Source organism: Salmo trutta, unplaced genomic scaffold (assembly GCF_901001165.1).
Source record: "Salmo trutta unplaced genomic scaffold, fSalTru1.1, whole genome shotgun sequence".
In the NCBI taxonomy this organism is placed as follows: Eukaryota; Metazoa; Chordata; class Actinopteri; order Salmoniformes; family Salmonidae; genus Salmo; species Salmo trutta.
The window spans coordinates 95,250-116,901 of NW_021822211.1; the positions used below are offsets into that span (position 1 = coordinate 95,250).

The 21,652-nt window shown below is 46.3% G+C and overlaps 2 protein-coding genes and 1 pseudogene across 6 annotated transcripts; 1 reads left to right on the forward strand and 2 right to left on the reverse strand.

Moving 5' to 3' along the window:
* Nucleotides 1-4,031: 4,031 nt before the first annotated feature.
* Nucleotides 4,032-15,555, reverse strand: LOC115181008 (lethal(3)malignant brain tumor-like protein 4). Of its 5 annotated transcripts, none has more exons than XM_029743117.1 (21): nucleotides 15,155-15,550; nucleotides 11,286-11,421; nucleotides 11,040-11,217; nucleotides 10,597-10,789; nucleotides 10,341-10,467; nucleotides 10,190-10,241; nucleotides 9,903-9,997; nucleotides 9,693-9,797; nucleotides 9,410-9,545; nucleotides 9,078-9,169; nucleotides 8,720-8,948; nucleotides 8,535-8,620; nucleotides 8,194-8,304; nucleotides 7,990-8,107; nucleotides 7,485-7,584; nucleotides 7,149-7,346; nucleotides 6,914-7,024; nucleotides 5,233-5,297; nucleotides 4,955-5,118; nucleotides 4,655-4,717; nucleotides 4,032-4,462 (listed from the first exon to the last, which is right to left on the reverse strand). In XM_029743117.1, the coding sequence occupies exons 1-21, from the start codon at nucleotides 15,205-15,207 to the stop codon at nucleotides 4,334-4,336; spliced, it is 2,541 nt and encodes an 846-aa protein (XP_029598977.1). In that variant the 5' UTR covers nucleotides 15,208-15,550; the 3' UTR covers nucleotides 4,032-4,333. The 5 variants fall into 5 exon arrangements, with proteins under 5 accessions (XP_029598977.1, XP_029598976.1, XP_029598978.1 ...); XM_029743116.1 differs by having other exon boundaries at nucleotides 10,597-10,816; XM_029743118.1 differs by having other exon boundaries at nucleotides 10,597-10,816; nucleotides 11,286-11,416; nucleotides 15,155-15,549.
* Nucleotides 15,556-15,979: 424 nt separating this feature from the next.
* Nucleotides 15,980-17,752, forward strand: LOC115180999 (transmembrane protein 244-like). The gene is made up of 5 exons (XM_029743109.1): nucleotides 15,980-16,084; nucleotides 16,586-16,671; nucleotides 16,937-17,016; nucleotides 17,142-17,267; nucleotides 17,637-17,752. Exons 1-5 carry the CDS (start codon nucleotides 16,052-16,054, stop codon nucleotides 17,750-17,752), a joined length of 441 nt encoding a protein of 146 aa, XP_029598969.1. The 5' UTR covers nucleotides 15,980-16,051.
* Nucleotides 17,753-19,769: 2,017 nt separating this feature from the next.
* Nucleotides 19,770-21,364, reverse strand: LOC115180989 (serine/threonine-protein kinase Sgk1-like; annotated as a pseudogene).
* Between the last annotated feature and the right edge of the window lie 288 nt (nucleotides 21,365-21,652).

Consider the following 21,652-nt stretch of genomic DNA (forward strand, 5'->3'; position numbering starts at 1 on the left):
TCAGTGGGTGCGGCTTATATTCAGGTGCGCTTAATAGTCCGGAAATTACGGTAGTTGTGTCTATGAATTTGAGAGCGGTAACATTTCTCCAGCCCCATCCATCCCTCAGCTTTTGGCCAAAACAGTGGTGGGGATCCTGCTTTGTTATTGTTTCAACTCCGGATTGTCCCTTTAAATTATAGTTGTTGCTATGTTATAGTATAAAACACTTTCTTGGGTTGTCTGTGATGTCTGTCTGACAGGTAAGATCTCAATTGCATACCCCTCGCATCCTCTCTCCTCTGGCTTTCTCATCCAATGGGTTTTGAGAAGAAGACGCGAGGAGTATGCAATTAAGATCTTCCAACAGACACCACAGGTACATCCTCTCTGTATCCTCTCTACTCCTCTACACTCACACCAGGTACATCCACTCTGTATCCTCTCTACTCCTCTACACTGACACCAGGTACATCCTCTCTGTATCCTCTCTACTCCTCTACACTGACACCAGGTACATCCTCTCTGTATCCTCTCTACTCCTCTACACTGACACCAGGTACATCCTCTCTGTATCCTCTCTACTCCTCTACACTGACACCAGGTACATCCTCTCTGTATCCTCTCTACTCCTCTACACTGACACCAGGTACATCCTCTCTGTATCCTCTCTACTCCTCTACACTGACACCAGGTACATCCTCTCTGTATCCTCTCTACTCCTCTACACTGACACCAGGTACATCCACTCTGTATCCTCTCTACTCCTCTACACTGACACCAGGTACATCCTCTCTGTATCCTCTCTACTCCTCTACACTGACACCAGGTACATCCTCTCTGTATCCTCTCTACTCCTCTACACTGACACCAGGTACATCCTCTCTGTATCCTCTCTACTCCTCTACACTGACACCAGGTACATCCTCTCTGTATCCTCTCTACTCCTCTACACTGACACCAGGTACATCCTCTCTGTATCCTCTCTACTCCTCTACACTGACACCAGGTACATCCTCTCTGTATCCTCTCTACTCCTCTACACTGACACCAGGTACATCCTCTCTGTATCCTCTCTACTCCTCTACACTGACACCAGGTACATCCTCTCTGTATCCTCTCTACTCCTCTACACTGACACCAGGTACATCCTCTCCACTCCTCTACACTGACACCAGGTACATCCTCTCTGTATCCTCTCTACTCCTCTACACTGACACCAGGTACATCCTCTCTGTATCCTCTCTACTCCTCTACACTGACACCAGGTACATCCACTCTGTATCCTCTCTACTCCTCTACACTGACACCAGGTACATCCTCTCCACTCCTCTACACTGACACCAGGTACATCCACTCTGTATCCTCTCTACTCCTCTACACTGACACCAGGTACATCCTCTCTGTATCCTCTCTACTCCTCTACACTGACACCAGGTACATCCTCTCTGTATCCTCTCTACTCCTCTACACTGACACCAGGTACATCCTCTCTGTATCCTCTCTACTCCTCTACACTGACACCAGGTACATCCTCTCTGTATCCTCTCTACTCCTCTACACTGACACCAGGTACATCCTCTCTGTATCCTCTCTACTCCTCTACACTGACACCAGGTACATCCTCTCTGTATCCTCTCTACTCCTCTACACTGACACCAGGTACATCCTCTCTGTATCCTCTCTACTCCTCTACACTGACACCAGGTACATCCTCTCTGTATCCTCTCTACTCCTCTACACTGACACCAGGTACATCCTCTCTGTATCCTCTCTACTCCTCTACACTGACACCAGGTACATCCTCTCTGTATCCTCTCTACTCCTCTACACTGACACCAGGTACATCCTCTCTGTATCCTCTCTACTCCTCTACACTGACACCAGGTACATCCTCTCTGTATCCTCTCTACTCCTCTACACTGACACCAGGTACATCCTCTCTGTATCCTCTCTACTCCTCTACACTGACACCAGGTACATCCTCTCTGTATCCTCTCTACTCCTCTACACTGACACCAGGTACATCCTCTCTGTATCCTCTCTACTCCTCTACACTGACACCAGGTACATCCTCTCTGTATCCTCTCTACTCCTCTACACTGACACCAGGTACATCCTCTCTGTATCCTCTCTACTCCTCTACACTGACACCAGGTACATCCTCTCTGTATCCTCTCTACTCCTCTACACTGACACCAGGTACATCCTCTCTGTATCCTCTCTACTCCTCTACACTGACACCAGGTACATCCTCTCTGTATCCTCTCTACTCCTCTACACTGACACCAGGTACATCCTCTCTGTATCCTCTCTACTCCTCTACACTGACACCAGGTACATCCTCTCTGTATCCTCTCTACTCCTCTACACTGACACCAGGTACATCCTCTCTGTATCCTCTCTACTCCTCTACACTGACACCAGGTACATCCTCTCTGTATCCTCTCTACTCCTCTACACTGACACCAGGTACATCCTCTCTGTATCCTCTCTACTCCTCTACACTGACACCAGGTACATCCTCTCTGTATCCTCTACTCCTCTACACTGACACCAGGTACATCCTCTCTGTATCCTCTCTACTCCTCTACACTGACACCAGGTACATCCACTCTGTATCCTCTCTACTCCTCTACACTGACACCAGGTACATCCTCTCCACTCCTCTACACTGACACCAGGTACATCCACTCTGTATCCTCTCTACTCCTCTACACTGACACCAGGTACATCCTCTCTGTATCCTCTCTACTCCTCTACACTGACACCAGGTACATCCTCTCTGTATCCTCTCTACTCCTCTACACTGACACCAGGTACATCCTCTCTGTATCCTCTCTACTCCTCTACACTGACACCAGGTACATCCTCTCTGTATCCTCTCTACTCCTCTACACTGACACCAGGTACATCCACTCTGTATCCTCTCTACTCCTCTACACTGACACCAGGTACATCCTCTCTGTATCCTCTCTACTCCTCTACACTGACACCAGGTACATCCTCTCTGTATCCTCTCTACTCCTCTACACTGACACCAGGTACATCCTCTCTGTATCCTCTCTACTCCTCTACACTGACACCAGGTACATCCTCTCTGTATCCTCTCTACTCCTCTACACTGACACCAGGTACATCCTCTCTGTATCCTCTCTACTCCTCTACACTGACACCAGGTACATCCTCTCTGTATCCTCTCTACTCCTCTACACTGACACCAGGTACATCCTCTCTGTATCCTCTCTACTCCTCTACACTGACACCAGGTACATCCTCTCTGTATCCTCTCTACTCCTCTACACTGACACCAGGTACATCCTCTCTGTATCCTCTCTACTCCTCTACACTGACACCAGGTACATCCTCTCTGTATCCTCTCTACTCCTCTACACTGACACCAGGTACATCCACTCTGTATCCTCTCTACTCCTCTACACTGACACCAGGTACATCCTCTCTGTATCCTCTCTACTCCTCTACACTGACACCAGGTACATCCTCTCTGTATCCTCTCTACTCCTCTACACTGACACCAGGTACATCCTCTCTGTATCCTCTCTACTCCTCTACACTGACACCAGGTACATCCACTCTGTATCCTCTCTACTCCTCTACACTGACACCAGGTACATCCTCTCTGTATCCTCTCTACTCCTCTACACTGACACCAGGTACATCCTCTCTGTATCCTCTCTACTCCTCTACACTGACACCAGGTACATCCTCTCTGTATCCTCTCTACTCCTCTACACTGACACCAGGTACATCCTCTCTGTATCCTCTCTACTCCTCTACACTGACACCAGGTACATCCTCTCTGTATCCTCTCTACTCCTCTACACTGACACCAGGTACATCCTCTCTGTATCCTCTCTACTCCTCTACACTGACACCAGGTACATCCTCTCTGTATCCTCTCTACTCCTCTACACTGACACCAGGTACATCCTCTCTGTATCCTCTCTACTCCTCTACACTGACACCAGGTACATCCTCTCTGTATCCTCTCTACTCCTCTACACTGACACCAGGTACATCCTCTCTGTATCCTCTCTACTCCTCTACACTGACACCAGGTACATCCTCTCTGTATCCTCTCTACTCCTCTACACTGACACCAGGTACATCCTCTCTGTATCCTCTCTACACCGATGTGGAAGAACAGGATAGCTGAAAGCAGATTCCTGGTGGCCATCCATTACGTTGCCCTGACCTATCCTACGGGCTCAGATCAGTGCAGATGAAGACCAAAGAGGATAAAGTGAGGAGGAAAAGAAAGGAGATGAAACTTCTCTAGACTATTCAGATACAACGGTCGGGTGTGGGAGGAAATGAAGCGTGAGGGGGCGTCTCACTCCTCATCAGCGTTCTTCAGCATGAGTATGGCGTTGTATATCTTGAGGGCGGGGCCAAGTTTGATTGACAGGATCTTGACTATGTCTGCTTGGGTGAGAAGCAGGAAGGCCTCTCCATCCATTTGCTGGAGCGATACACAGAGACACAAAATAAGCTCCAACACAGAACGTGTGTGTGAGTGTTTGAATGTCAATGGCAGAATTTAATTTGACTTGGTTGCATTGTCATAGGACACACCAACCAGGAGCAGCAGATGAGAGGAGTGTGTTTGACTATCGTGATTCACAAAGTTGGGGTTTGAAATGGTAGCTCTTACCTCTGTCCTGAAGGTGGCAGCATGCTCTTTGCAGCCTGGGAGCCCTTTGACAAAACTGGCCACCTGACCCACAGGGAAACAAACATTAAGACACACACACACACACACACACACACACACACACACACACACACACACACACACACACACACACACACACGTGATTAAAATGCAATAGGATACACAAAGCTATTGTATTGGGTGTATGTGTAATGTATGTGCTTTGCACAATATGTGAGTTTGCACAGTATGCGTACAGCACCTGTACATGTTTGTATTGCTTATGTGTGCACGTCTGACCTCGTCGGCAGTCCAGGTTGCAACTCTCTTAGCTGTGAGGCCCAGGACCTCAGGGAGCAGCTGGCAGTGTTTGTCCCAGCACAGAGCCACCCTGTGAGGGGGAGAGGAGGAGCCACCCGGGGAGAACACTGACTCATGGAGCGCCTGCTGGAGAGACAGGGAGTCTGGGGGAGAGGGAGGAGAAATTAGCTGTAAATATCTTCAATAGACATGCACAGACAATATATAATCCACACAGCGTTACATCCATTCTCTATTTCTGAGAGCAGAACCTCTACCTTTCCCATCGCCACTCTCCTGCTTGACGACGTGCAGCTTCAGATACTTTGGGACTGGGGCAGACCTGTTGAAAGACAACATACAGCGCCTTCAGAAAGTATTCACACCCCACAAATCTTCCCACATTTTGTTGTGTTACAGGCTGAATTTAAAATGAATGAATTAGAGCTGTGTTTTGTCACTGGCCGACACACTGGCCCCATAATGTCAAAATGGAATTATGTTTTTTTTATTACTAATTAAAAATGAAAAGCTGAAATGTCTTGAGTCAATAAGTTCAGGATTAAAAAGGTGCTTAACAAGTCACATAATAAGTTGTATGGACTCACTCTTGAGTGCAATAATAGTGTTTAACATCTCTGTACCCCACAAATACAATTATCTGTAAGGTCCCTCAGTCGAGCAGTGAATTTCAAACACAGATTCAACCACAAATCCAGGGAGGTTTTCCAATGCCTCGCAAAGAAGGTCACCTATGGGTAGATGGGTAAAAATAAAATTTAAAAAACAGACATTGAATATCCCTTTGAGCATGGTGAAGTTATTAATTACACTTTGGATGGTGTATCAATACACCCACTCACTACAAAGATACAGGAGTCCTTTCTAACTCAGTTGCTGGAGAGGAAGGAAACTGCTCAAGGATTTCACCATGAGGCCAATGGTGACTTTAAAACACTTACAGAGTTTAATGGCTGTGGTAGAAGGATGGATCAACAACATTGTAGTTACTCCACAATACTGAGAGTAAAGGAAGGAAGCCTTTACAGAATATAAAATATTCCAAAACATGCATTCTGTTTGCAACAAGGCACTAAAGTAGTACTGCAAAAAATGTGGCAAAGCAATTAACTTTATGTCCTGAATACAACATGTTATGTTTGGGGGCAAATCCAATACAACACATTACGGAGTACCACTCTCCATATTTCAAGCATAGTGGTGGCTGCATCATGTTAAGGGTATGCTTTTAATCATTAAGGACTGGGGAGTTTTTCAGGTTAAAAATTAAACCTAATGGAGATAAGCACAGGCAAAATCCCAGAGGAAAACCTGGTTCAGTTTGCTTTCCACCAGACACTGGGAGATGAATTCACCTTCAGCAGGACAATAACCTAAAACAACAAAGCCAAATCTACACTGAAGTTGCTTACCAAGAAGAGTGAAATTTCCTGAGGCCGAGCTACAGATTTGACTTAAATCTACTTGAAAATCTATGGCAAGACCTGAAAATAGTTGTCTAGCAATGATCAACAACCAATTTGACAGAGCTTGCAGAATTTTGCAAAGAATAATGGGCAAGTGTAGAAGGTGTGGAAAGCTCTTAGAGACTTACCCAGAAAGACTCACAGCTATAGTCGCTGCCAAAGGTGCTTCTACAAAGTATTGACTCGGGTGTGAATACTTATGTAAATGAGACATTTCTGTATTAACTGCCCAAAAATTTGCTAACATTTCTAAAATCATGTTTTCACTTTGTCATTAGATGTGCAGATGGGTGAGAAAAAAATCTATTGATTCCATTTTGAATTCAGGCTGTAACACAATAAAATGTGGAATAAGTCAAGGGGTGTGAATACTTTGTGAAGGCACTGTACTCTCTTAGTAAACCAACAACAAACACTCTGCTCCATCATGCATTCTAGGGTTTGGTAGGAGAGAGTGGAGTCTGTGTGCTACCTCTTGGCCTTGGCTCCTTCGTTGATGGGCTCAGTGGAGCCCCCTGGTGGCTCACTCTGACTGCTGCACCTGGATCGTTCGCCCTCGTCAACCGTCGGCCCCTTAGTTACACTACCATAGAAACAACTGTTACCATGGAAACAACTCCACAACTCCTGACTTTATTTGCAGTCAGATAACAAACAAAGTCATGGAAGCTCTTCCGAACCCCTTCTGTTACATGTTCCACACATACCTGGTCTGAGGGGAGTCGTCTGCAGGCTCGGGCTGCTCTGGTGTGGTGGGGCTGTTTGTCTGGGCGTGTGAAGGAGGGTCTGGGCGTCGCCCACGGTGATGAGGCCCACTCAGGGTAATAGGTCGTTCTCCACTCAGACGGTCTGGTACCTGGCCCTCCCTGTTCAGGTTCATCTCCGAGTACGGACAGCTCACCCCCCTACACACACACACAAGTTCAGAACAGGAACACACATCACCTTGCTCACAGATTACAGCACACAGATCACAAGTCATTGTATGACGTGTTTTGATTACAAAGCTTTTTTGACAGTTAGTGTGTGTGTTTGTTACTGACGTGTAGTGGGTTCCGTAGCGGGGTCCTCGGATGTGACCAACCCCATTGCATCCTGGGGTAGGACAGCCCTGCCCTGGGAGGACCAGCATATCAGTGGAGCCTGAAACACACCAGAGTTAATACTACACACAGAGACACACAAACACACATAAACAGAGACAAAAACACCAGAGTTAATACTACACACATACACACATAAACAGAGACAAAAACACCAGAGTGTTGACCCCACACACATAAACAAAGCGACAGAAACACATAGACTTGCAGACACACTACACCAGAGAATGACCTGACCACAGACACACCATATAGTGTTTATGTCCCCACAAACCAACAGCTCCAGCAGCTGTGAAGAACCAGCATCATTTGAGCTACATGTCTTTTCTCTGCATGCACCTTTTTGCCAATCTTACACTTTGGGACTGATTGGGAAATATTTGTGGGTTTTAGCAAAGTTATAATCATGTGAATTTTTTTGGAAGTGTGTGTGTGTGTGTCTCACCATTGGAGGGGTGTTGTAGGGGATGACTAGTCTTCTGACACCAGCCCACAGGGTGCAGGTCTGGGCAGTCAGCATCCACCCAGTAGTCATACTCCTCACTCCAGCCATCAAAATGGATCTGAGAAAGACAGAGAGTTACACACACACACACACACACACACACTACTCCACAATAATCATACTGCACTCTCACACACAGCGTACCCTCAGTCGGTGGTCCTCCACCTCGGCGATGGTTGCTACGCGGATGAGCATGGGGTTCCTCTTATCGACGGCTTCCAGCTTCATTCCAGCCTGGAACCCATGGCACGGACGCTACAGGACACATTCAAGAGTTTACATCAGGTGATACAGATGGATTAATATGCATGTTTTGGAACGGTGTAGGTGACATAAATAAAGAGTCAGTGGACCCAGAACAGAGCCCTGAGGAACTCCATGTGAAATTCCCCCAGGCCTCCCAATCAACACCAACAATGTAATTTGCATGTGTCACATGTTTTGAGTGTCAACTGTATGTGTGTGTGAGAATGTGAGTGTCTTACCAGTTTGAAGGCACGTGCAGGGGCTGCCTGTGTCCCAGTCTCCTCCATGTATTTATCCCAGGAAAAACTCCTCGGGTGCTTATACTCTGAGAGGAGAAACCACAACACACACCCTTATACAATGTTGGATGGTGTATCCAAATAAAGCGTTAAATATGTTAAATAAATATGTTTGTGTGTCTCACCAGCAGGGGTGGTGAGGGTCAGCTCAGCCTCCTCACAGTAACCTACAGGGTGGATGTAGGGACTGCTGGCATCACACCAGTAGTCATAGGTGTCGTCCCAGTTGTCAAAGTGTATGAGGAGTCTGTTGTCAACAGCAGCCGCGATGGACGCTACACAGATCAGATATGGGTTCTTCTTATCCACCGCCTCCAGCTTCATACCCGCACGGAACCCTGACGGAGTCACCGACTACACACACATGCACCCACATGGTTCATATACAAACTTACTTGAATGGACATGGACCTAAGGTCACCAACTAATTCACAACACAAACACACTATTAATGGATCCACACAGGCTGTCAGGTAGGCTCACCGTGTTGAGGCTCTTGAAGAGGTGTTTGGGGGCCAGCTGACCTCTGCAGTTCTTCACATACATGTTCCAGTTGAACTCCCCATCCTTACAACCTAGACACAAAAGGTTGAAGGTTATAGTTTTGTCTAACTACACACACAACATTGTACAGTCGGTAGAATATGCATGTGTGTCAGGTGTGTGTGTATGTGTGTCTGGGGTGTGTGTGGGGGGGGGGGTGTGTATGTGTGTGGGGGGGGTGTGTATGCATATCGGGTGTGTTTGTATGCGTGTCGGGTGTGTTTGTATCTGTGTGTGTGTGTAGTGTGTGTGTGTAGTGTCTGTATGTGGACCTTTAGGCAGTAGCAGCTTGTGTCCCATCTTCTCACACCAGCCCGCCGGCTTCACATCCCAGGTGTCAGCATTTACCCAGAAGTCATAGCACTCTGGATACCCGTCGAAATGAAGCCTTACCCTATAACCCTGGACCTGAGACAGAGAGACAGACAGAGAGAGACAGAGAGGAAGAGAGAGACAGAGGAAGGAACGCAAAGAAATGAGGGAAAGCAAAGGGTTAGTTGTTAGAAAACAGACGTTCCTCCTATATCTTATTGGTCTGACCTGTTAGACACGTACCTCAGCAACACTGAGCACACAGAACAGAGAGGGGTGACAGGGGTCCAGTCCTTCTAACTTCATCCCCACTTTGAAGGCATTCCTGCTCTGAGGGAACGACTGGTGCTGCGAGGCACACACACATAACACTCTTTCACATGTCTGTACAGCTGTGTGTGTGTGTGTGTGTGTGTGTGTCAGAGAGAGTATGATAAAGTGTGCGTGCCTCACCTCCTTGAACAGTTTAAGGGGGGCAGCTATAGCCTTCTCCTCCTCCATGTAGGAGGGCCAGCTCCAGGGTCGCTTCTTATTGGGTGGGGCTGTCACTGGGGGTGGGACAACAAAACAGTCACATCAACCAATCAGTGACATGAAAACCAGCAGGGTTGCAGCACTCATGACCCCTGGTCTACCTGATTGGACAAACTTTCCAGCCCTCGTCATTCCCAAAAAATCCATCCCTCCAGCCTCTCATCTATCCATCCTCTCCCTCCCCTCAGTGTAATAACAGGACATACCTAGCTTGGCCAGCTTAGCAGCTCTCCTCCCTTTGACAGCCTTGGCCTTGTCCTGTAGAGAGAGACAGTCACTCATCGGCAGGTGAGCTGCCACACACACAACATATCAATGCTTTTCAGGACCAGCGTTGGCCACATCTTATATCGTCACCTCTTCCTCCTCCTGGTTATCTTCCTCTTCATCACCAGAGTCCATGTAGATCTTCCTCTTCTTCCTCACTCGTTTCCCCAGTCCCCCCTCCCACCCCTCTCTTTCCCTCTGCTCTCTGGGAGATGACCTAAACACACATGGAACAGAGGTCATTCTAGGAACTATGCTGATGTGATGACTGTTTTGGGTCTTAACTGTTACTACTATCAATATGCTTTCTAAAATACAGTACAGTAAGAACAGCTAACATCTTTACCTGCCACTGGAGGGCTGGACACAAATGGAGCTGCAATATTTGCCCTGGAGGAAACTCTCCAGTGGACCGGAGCCCCCACACGACCTACAGCTAGCCATCGCAGCCCTGGGGCCCGCCGCCTCCGCCCTGGGGCCCGCCGCCTCCGCCCTGGGGCCCGCCTCGACGCTGGGCTCCTCCACAGTGGGACCCTCCTCTAGAGACAGAAGCACAGGGTCTTGAGCTGGGGGAAAGAGCAGAGTAATATTGAAGCTTTGTAGAATTCAACGTTGAATGGGGAAAATGTAATGGATTCTATGCCCCCATCTGCAGAGCACCCAGTATGTAGTATGCTAATATACACAGTGCTGACATATATCAGAGCTATGAGTCTAAATACTACACACCTGTATTTTAAACAGTCAAAACTATGTTATAACTCCTTCATAACCGTATGTTTACTTTACCCTTAGGTGCAAGTGGCTGGACTTCCTTGACTGCAGAAGAGGCTGCGCTGCTCTCTGATTGGGCCTCTGGTGGAGGGGTGGGGCTTTTCAACTGGGCGGGGTTCTGGGGGGTTGGCCCTGCATCTTTGACCTCTGGCTCTGTCACGATCTCCAAAGTTCCAAACTCTGTCATACGGAACTGAGAGATACCAGTCAGTCACACACCTGTCTGTAGTATCCACACACACACACACACACACACCGTACCTTGATGTCGCTGCCGGGCAGTGTGGCGATGCCGTCCTGCCAGTCCAGAGCGCCCATCATGTCAAACTCTGCCCCCTGGGAGGGGCCATCGCTGGGCGGGGTGTCAGTCATCTCTCCCTGCTCTCCTCCTCCTGCACTGACATCAATCAATCCATCAGTCAAAATCAAATCAAATCAAAATAAAATGGTATTCGTCACATGCGCCGAATACAACAGGTGTAGACCTTACAGTGAAATGCTTACTTACAAGCCCTTAACAACAATGCAGTTTAAAAAACAAATAATATACCTACAAAAATAAGAAATAAAAGTAACAAATAATTAAAGAGCAGCAGTAAAATAACAACAGCGAGGCTATATACAGGGGTTAGTCGAGGTAATTGAGGTAATATGTACATGTAGGTAAAGTTATTAAAGTGACTATGCATAGATAATAACAGAGAGTAGCAGCAGTGTAAAAGGTGGGGGGGCAATGCAAATAGTCTGGGTAGCCATTTGATTAGATGTTGAGGAGTCTTGTGACTTGGGGGTTGAAGCTGTTTAGAAGCCTCTTAGACCTAGACCTGGCGCTCCGGTACCGCTTGCCATGCGGTAGCAGAGAGAACAGTCTATGACTAGGGTGGCTGGAGTCTTTGACAATTTTTAGGGCCTTCCTCTGACACTGCCTGGTGTAGAGGTCCTGGATGTCAGGAAGCTTGGCCCCAGTGACGTACTGGGCCATACGCACTACCCTCTGTAGTGCCTTGCAGTCGGAGGCCGAGCAGTTGCCATACCAGACAGTGATGCAACCAGTCAGGTTGCTCTCGATGGTGCTGCTGTAGAACCTTTTGAGGGTTTGAGGACCCATGCCAAATCTTTCAGGTTGTGTCGTGCCCTCTTCATGACTGTCTTGGTGTGCTTGGACCACGTTTGTTTGTTGGTGATGTGGACACCAAGGAACTTGAAGCACTCAACCTGCTCCACTACAGCCCGTCGATGAGAGTGGGGGTGTGCTCGGTCCTTCTTTTCCTGTAGTCCACAATCATCTCCTTTGTCTTGATCACGTTGAGGGAGAGGTTGTTGTCCAGTCAGCCAGTCAATGGGCGTGTTCGAGCAGATACATTTTGTCTAGTCGACGGTCACCGCCTTTCAAAGTGTGTTGCAACATGGGGATAAAAATTGTCCGACTTGTGCCTACATGTTGACTGCTTTAACTTGACAAAAACCATGTGATCAAAGGTCATGCAGTTTTTGATGAAGTCGCTGCTGTTGCTTCTCACCAACTGCACCATGCATTATTTGTCAACCAATCATTAGGATGTTTTTGGTGGACCCACATGAACGTGACCAAAGACGTGACAAACAGGAACCAACTTTGCTGCGATTCTAAAGCTATAGGGAATACAAATGAAAGTGATATTTGAGACCTCTCTCTAACCAATTAATTGTACACATGTTATGTTTTCAGTTTGTGAGTGTGTGATATAGAAAAGTATAGAAAAGTTTATTTCGACATCTATAAAGAAAAACGTTTCTATACAATAGCAGGTATGTTGACACTGCCATGTTGATCTGAGCCTTTCTGTTGGAAAACCATTACTTGGGCTGGGAAGATACCAGTATCGCGATTCTCGTTAGGATCATGGCAAGGAAATGTATTTTGGAAATAAGCCCTATAGGTCGAAATAAACGGTATTATGTTGTCATCCAGAATCACATTGATTTATTTCCAAGCTATAGCCACAATATTTTACATACAGCAGGTTTTTAAAGGACCAAAGAGTTTTGTCTGCCTCGGGTTAGAATTTTTGCATTGTAAAAAATATTGCGATACTGGTATTGCGATACACAACCTAACCATTACAGTGTCCGACATTTGGTTGTGCCCAAATGCACCTCGCCTGACTTTACTCGTTAACACAAAGTTTTGTTAGCCTTACTACTTGAACACACTCAATCAATCAATAACCATACAGGTGTCACATCCAAACTACCTCGTACCCCTGCACATGGACTCAGTACTGGTACCCTGTGTATATAGCTAAGTTATCCTTACTCATTGTGCATTTATTCCTTGTGTTCTTATTTTTTCTATTTCTCTCTCTGTATTGTTGGAAAGGGCCCATCACTAAGCATTTCACTGTTAGTCTACACCTGTTGTTTAGGATGCATGAGACAAATAATATTTGATTTGAATTAAGACAGCACTCCCGCTTCAGCAGTGGATGGGGAAACACTGCCACATGCCTATTGACATCTGCCTGTCTGTCATGTTAAGACAAGATGTGTGGGAGTTTGTTCATGCAAGGATATGGGCTAGAATAGGTCTGTCTGTAGGTTCTCAAAGTAAAACTGAAATTGTATCCATTTGACAGATCCTTCTCAAATATCTATCTATGTGTTGTTTTCATTTTATATAAGATATCTATGTCTGTATCTTTGTAATATTTTTCCACCATGTACTTTAGGGACCACAATGGGAATAAGTCACTGACTTTATTTAGCAATCCCTATTAAGTTTTTAAAATGAATGTAGTGTGTGTGTATGATTTTTTTTTTAAATTAGCTAATAAAAACAATCAATCAATCAAATTACATTATCCAAAAAGTGGTACTCTAAAAATATCCCTGGCACAAAAAGTACAGGTACCTGCAAGAAGTCAACCAGCGCGTTGTCGGATACTAAAGAACCGCATCCCATCGCCGCTAGAGGGCGACTGTTGTGGAATACATGCATGCACTTATATGAAGCAAAACAAGTAAATATTTTACTTTTTAAAGCTAAATATTACAAAATAAATGCACAAGCACTCCTGTATGGATTGGCCTAGAACACAAGTATTGACAAACACCGTGAGAGACGTGTCAAATACAAGTTAAAAGAACAAGTGCAGCTTTTCCTTGTTTTAACAGTATCTTATTAAATCGTCTGTTTGCATTGACGCGGACAACAGAGATGGTAGAATAATCAATGTTTTTAAAGAAAACAATGTGTTCTGCATAGAAAGGTCAAATTTACGTGTGTTTTAATCAAACCATGATCACGATATAACGTTTTCGCCTCGACGCTGCATCAACACTATATTTTGGTACGAAAGAATATTTGTTTGACTGAAATATACGGATGTGAAGTAAACAATGAAGTGTGCTGTTCAACAGCTGTCAGTTTACGTTCCCAAGTATAAACCTCGAATTTATTCGACCATAAATAAAGTGGACGTGCGCCCATGATTAGCATTCGTCTTATACAAAATGGCGGAGCAAAGGAAGAGGCCACCAACACGTTAAAACTATGTAAATGACTCAAGTTATTTATTGAAACACATAATGCAGGGCCGTGTCTGTCAAATAAAACCAAATATATACCCTGTAATTTCATATGTTAGTGTTTTCCCTCATCATGGCCATTTTCTTTACTTTCCCCTTGTCTCGGAATGCCAGCCAGCTAGCTGCCAGCTAGCGTGCTAACTGCTTCTGGCTAGCAAAGCGTCACTATGGTTCAATTGAAATAGGTAGCTAGACGGCTATGAACTGGGACTAGCATTTTGGCTTGGTGTAGCGAAGTAAGGACAACCAGTAATAAATAAGTTTCCAGGTTTTGAACGTTAGAAATTGCTTAGGAACGGACTTCCACATTAGTTGGTATAAATAAGTAAATAACCGCCCCTACACTGCCTTATTTCTTCAATGCTAAAATATAGAATTGCTTGCTTTTAATTTCTTCAATAGAAACTTGACTCTCCGATTTATCTTTACGGTTTTAAATCACAGTACAAATAATAAGAACCGGTGCAAATTATAAAACGAACAATGCTTTATCGACTACTGTTGTTATTTGCAACATTTAATGTATAACGGCGATTATATTGTTTGAAAATTATGGAACTCACCTCGTTTCTGTTTTAACTCTTATTTTGAGCTGGATAGTGGATGCAATGCGCATGCGTTCAATGAACGCTGCCTGACAACTTTGGATCTCGGTAAACTTGAGCACACAACTATCGATGGTCAATAGGTACAGCAAGACGGACGCTTAGAGTGGACATGTAGTTTATTAAATATTGTATTCATGCCTTGGGACTAGTCTTTCTCCCTCGTGTATTTTCAGAATCTCAGAGAGCATCAAATCGGAGCGCAGGGGCGTGCAGAGTCTGTTTGGCGTGGCGCGCGATTTCCATTGTGGTCATGTCGCTGGATGCCGTCAATAACTGTTTACGTCACCACCAGTCAATATTGTCCCCATATGTTAAAAGAAAGATGACAGTAGACTAATCATAAACCCAACTTCTAGCTGTTTTATGAACTTGGCCACACTTCCAACCAGTAATTCCGAAAAAAGTAAGAACAGTCAAGTCCAGACGCCAAATAGGTCTACAGTAGTTAGACCGTAGTATTGATTACAACAAGGCCTATAGGCTATCAGCGCTTAATGTTTTTTTTTATTGTAAAACGTGATGCCTTTTCATGTTTGTTATCTATGCCCAATCAGACCAGACGTCCGGAATAGAAGCTCACTGACTTTGCTATTTTAAGGGTTAATTAATAAGACATCCCTACTGTTCTTATTTCAAGTGAAACGTTGGACTGGAAGAGGCTACTGTAGTCTATTTGGCATGAGATTCAGACCTTCAAATGCAGTGTCGCCTATAAATAAGCCTGCTTTTTTAGTCGCTACCGCTAGATGGCAGTATAATGCTGTTTTCTGACGGATTACACTGTAACATCTCAGTTGCCCAGTCACATACATTATTCTCAACATCAGAAGAACGACAGATGCAAACCATGAGATGGCCTTCAGGGGTAAAGTGGCCGACACGAGGGTAAGAGGACTGTTTACTCGGATTTTACACTCAGAAAAAATCTGATTATGTGCCATCCGGGCAGCCGTGGGTCAGATATGGACGCTGTTATAATAAAATACGAAATCATCAGGTGTCGTTGTTGGCGACTATGAAACATAACCTATCAGCCTATCATTTCTATTCAGCGACTGATATTTCATTTATCGTGAATGGCAAATGCAACAGATAATGATCACTCAGTCTGTGCAAATGAAGGTCTTCTGTCCTTTGCTGCTCCCCCGCAGTGCGCATCCCCTGCAGAGTCTGTTGGAGTTCTGCCATGGGAGCTTTTACACCTGCTGAATGATCCACGGTTCAGTTGACAGTGCTGTCACGGCTTTGCTACAGTGTCTTGGCGGCTGATTTGAGTATAGCCTAGGTCTATGATGTGTGATATATTATTATTGGGATGAATGACTCTGACTCTCTCGATCTCTTTCTCTCTTTCACTCTCTCTTTCTATCGATCTCTCTCCCCCAGACAGTGCTTGTGCACCTGCTGCTGTGCCTCGTCATATTCTACTCTCTCTACTACATGATTGGGAGTGTGTGTTTCGGCGCGTTCAGGTGCGACACTTTTCCTCTCTCTGCGTGCACGTGTGGTTATTGGGTAAGTGACCTTGCTGGAACGGTGAGCCGTCCTCACGCGGCTTCTATAAACCTGGTGCCAGGTGACAGAAGAGAGGGGGAGGGATTCGTGGAATCCACAGCAACTATTGGTCTGTTTTCATTGATTGGAATGACAGTCAGTTTCAACCACCCTGGTTCCTAGCTCCTCCTTTTGAATATCCTGTTTGTTTGTTTTATCTGCTGTTCTTCTGTTTGCATTCAGGTTGGATCACTTTGATGGACTTATTCCCTTTGACTTTAAGACTGAACCAACCAAATTGGAGTCCAACTCCAAATACCTGGGTGAGCAAAGATGTGTAGTGTGTGTGTGTGTGTGTGTGTGTGTGTGTGTGTGTGTGTGGGTGTGGGTGTGTGTGCACGTGCGCATGTCCTCTACAGATGGTTAAGGTCTTATATTGTTGTTCCAGTGAACCTGCTGTCCATGGAGTTGACCTATTTCTGCAGTGGTCTGCTGTTTGCAGCCGTGGTGAGGAGATGGGTCTGGGACTACGCTCTCACAGTCACACTACTGCGCGTACTGCTCACCAGCCTGGGTGAGACGCACACACATACACACAGAAATGCATACACATGCCTGAACTCACTCACACACACACACACACACACACTGGCTTAACTCAGAATAATCCCTTGCTGGCAGAGCAGAGTGCTCAGGGCCAGCTTTGATGACATCATGACAGGATGGGAAGTGGGGTTAGAGTTGAGAAGCAGCTGGGCCCTAAACAAGGCACATATTGACCCTATCCCATGTTCTTCTTTAATTCCCCTTCCTCATGTGTAAGGATTGGATGGGTCTATCTCTAAAGCAATACGATGTACACTCCCCTTCCTTAGTTCTGTGGTGTATATTACCTGTTTTTAATGTGTGTTTGTAATGTGTGTTTGTAATGTGTGTGTTTCAGTGATGTTGGAGTTTCCCTTGGTATGGCAGTGGTGGCTGGCCCTTGGTAAGACCTGTACCTCACCCTCACCTCACCTCACCCACACATGTTCTGTTTTATTGTGTAAAAACTTCTGAGGAGTTATAGATGAGTAATTGATTATGTCTCTTCTTTATTAACGGTTGTGTGTGTGTGGTTGTATGTTTTGTTTGAAGGCAGTGGGTTGTTTCTGATGATCTGTAACGGTCAGCTGATAGCTTACTTCACCTACCAGAGTGACCAGAGTTACCCCACCTTCAACAGCTGTAGTATGTAATATCTGTAGTATGCAATATCTGTGTTCTCTATGAATGTTAATCTTATGCACACACACACACACACACGCACACACACACACACACACACACACACACACACACACACACACACACACACACACACACACACACACACACACACACACACACACACACACACACACACACACAGGTGTTCTTATCACATCCTGGTTTAAGCCTAACCCTAACCACAACCCTTACCCTAACCTTAACCACAACCCTTACCCTAACCTCAACCACAACCCTTACCCTAACCTTAACCACAACCCTTACCCTAACCTCAACCACAACCCTTACCCTAACCTCAACCACAACCTTAACCACAACCCTTACCCACAACCCTAACCTCAACCACAACCCTTACCCTAACCTCAACCCTAGCACCTCAACCACAACCCTTACCTCAACCACAACCCTTACCATAACCCTAGCACCTCAACCACAACCCTTACCCTAACCTCAACCCTAGCACCTCAACCACAACCCTTACCTCAACCACAACCCATACCATAACCCTAGCACCTCAACCACAACCCTAACCACAACCCTAACCCTATCACCTCAACCCTAACCCTAGCACCTCAAACACAACCCTAACCACAACCCTAACCCTAGCACCTCAACCACAACCCTAACCCTAGAACCTCACCCACAACCCTAACCCTATCACCTCAACCCTAACCCTAGCACCTCAACCACAACCCTAACCCTAGCACCTCACCCACAACCCTAACCACAACCCTAACCCTATCACCACAACCCTAACCCTAGCACCTCACCCACATCCCTAACCCTAGCACCTCACCCACAACCGTAACCACAACCCTAGCACCTCACCCATAACCCTAACCACAACCCTAACCCTATCACCTCAACTCTAACCCTAGCACCTCACCCACAACCCTAACCCTATCACCTCAACCACAACCCTAACCCTATCACCTCAACCCTAACCCTAGCACCTCACCCACAACCCTAACCACAACCCTATCACCACAACCCTAACCCTAGCACCTCACCCACAACCGTAACCACAACCCTAGCACCTCACCCATAACCCTAACCACAACCCTAACCCTATCACCTCAACCCTAACCCTAGCACCTCAACTCTAACCACAACCCTAACCCTATCACCTCAACCCTAACCCTAGCACCTCAAACACAACCCTAACCACAACCCTATCACCTCAACCCTAACCCTAGCACCTCAACCACAACCCTAACCCTAGCACCTCAACCACAACCCTATCACCTCAACCCTAACCCTAGCACCTCAAACACAACCCTATCCACAACCCTAACCCTAGCACCTCAACCACAACCCTAACCCTAGCACCTCAATCACAACCCTAACCCTAGCACCTCAACCCCTACCCTAACCCTAGCACCTCAACCCTGCCCTAATTTTATGTTGTTTTTTAAATATATGTTTATTGTATTCTATTGTTTTATGGACAGTGATAGTACCACTGATAGTTGGAGTGTAGAGGGGAGACAGATAGAGAGGGAGACAGAGAGGAAGGGCTGAGACGGGATTCGTGCTCACGTCACCAGGGGTGTATGTGTTCCAGTCTGAGGGGCTACCACTAGGCCAGACCGACACCTTTTAGTCAACCCTGACCCTAACGTTGGTTTATCTTACTTTTTATCCTACTTTTCTCTTTGACCCGTAATGTGCTGAAGCTAGGCTCCGCCTGGTTCTCCCTTTGACCCAAGGTGCAGGAGGCCGACTCCAGGTAGCTCCGGTTCAATTTAACCACTGGTTCTAACCCGGCCTGAGCCTCCGTTCTCTGTGAGATATAAACAATCTGATACATGATAGGAAAAGGCAGTTTAATTTATTCAAAACACAAATAATATCAGAATGATATCAGGGCTCTGTGACTCCAACCTCAGCCGGAAGCATATAGGAGAACCCTGGGAAGGCTCCATTGGCCACGTCTTCCAACATGTCACTCAAACCGAGGGAGGCGGGGACTGGAAGAGGCGTGAACTCCGGGTCAAAACACCGCACATCACACGGACCAGACTGAAAGAGAGAGGGAGGGAACAAGTGATCAGACACACATTCAGGGAGTCACAGATCCAAACTGACCCATAGCCCCTATAAAACACATACACACACACACACTCACCAGGTTTGGAATGAATGGGGGAGGGACTTTCCTGGCTAGCAGGTCATCCCTGGACAGGAAGAAGGTGTGGCTCTGCAGCTCAGCCTACAAACAAAGTGAGACAGCACGTCAATGTGTGTATGGGTGCGTGTGTGTATGTGGTCTTGCATGTATGTGTCAGCACTCTGTGCCAGGTGGGGTAATGGGGGGGTGCTTACAAGGTCATGTTCCCCCCCAAGGCGTTTGGTACAGTCTTTCTCCAGCAGGCCGTGCAGCAGAGACCGGGCAGACTGGAACACACTTCTATGGAGCTGCAGGGGGGCGTGAAGGATGTTCTCAAACATCTCGGCCTTACTGCGACTGTAGAACGGGGACTGAGGGAGAGAGAGAGAGAGAAAAGAAGAAAGAGGAGAGGCAACCAGATAAGTGTGCAGTGGATGGAATATGCTAGTTGAAAAGTAGCTGAAAGAGAAGAGAAAGAGAAACACACTCACCAGTCCATGAAGCATCTCATAAAGTACATTCCCCAGCCCCCACCAGTCCACGGCTCCACTGTAGGCGTGGCCTAACAACACCTCTGGCGCCAGATACTCAGGGGTTCCACAGAACGTTTGCATAGTCCCACCCACAGACACGCCCTCTTTACACAGCCCGAAATCTGTCAGAACCACATGATCTCCACTGTCCAATAGGATGTTCTCTGGCTTCAGGTCTCTAAGGGGGGGTACCGAGGGTTAAATCACTGTGAGGAAAATGCGCTCTCTCTCATTGTGTGTGTGTGTGTGAGTGTGTGTGTGTGTGTGTGTGTGTGTGTGTGTGTGTGTGTGTGTGTGTGTGTGTGTGTGTGTGTGTGTGTGTGTGTGCACCTGTAGACTATGTTGAGGGAGTGGAGGTAGCCCAGGGCTGAGGCCATCTCTGCAGAGTAGAATGTTGCTCTGGGCTCCGGGAAGGTTCCCTCCCTCTGGAGATGGTAGAACAAGTCTCTTCCATTGATGTAGTCCAGTACGAAGAAGAGAGTGTGAGAGGTCTGGAAGGAGAAGTGGAGCCCCACCAGGAATGGATGCTGTAGTCCCTTCAGCAACACACTCCTCTCTACCATCACATGTCTCTGCTGGAAGGAGAGAGACAGAGAGAGAGAGAGGGATAGATAAAGGATATAATTGAATGGAATGGAAATAGAATAGAATAATAGATACCTCTTTCTTCCTGTTTCTGTAGAACCTTGACAGCGTACATACTTCCACTCTGTCTGTGTCTCGCTAACACCACCTGCAACAAGATAAATACATCACCAACACAACAAACACACACGGCCTACTCATAAACATGATCGGGAGCCACACAAATCACACAGAAATAGACAGACTAGAAAACCATAGAAAACCAAAACTAGAACAATAACTCAAACCCCAGACTACATAAACCAAACACCCCTTAAATAACACACACAACCCGAACCATATGAAACAAATACCCCTCTGCCACGTCCTGACCAAATATAATACAATTACTCCCTCTGCTGGTCAGGACGTGACAGTGGCCATTCCTATGAGAATCTCCTCATAGGAATTTACGACCTCTTC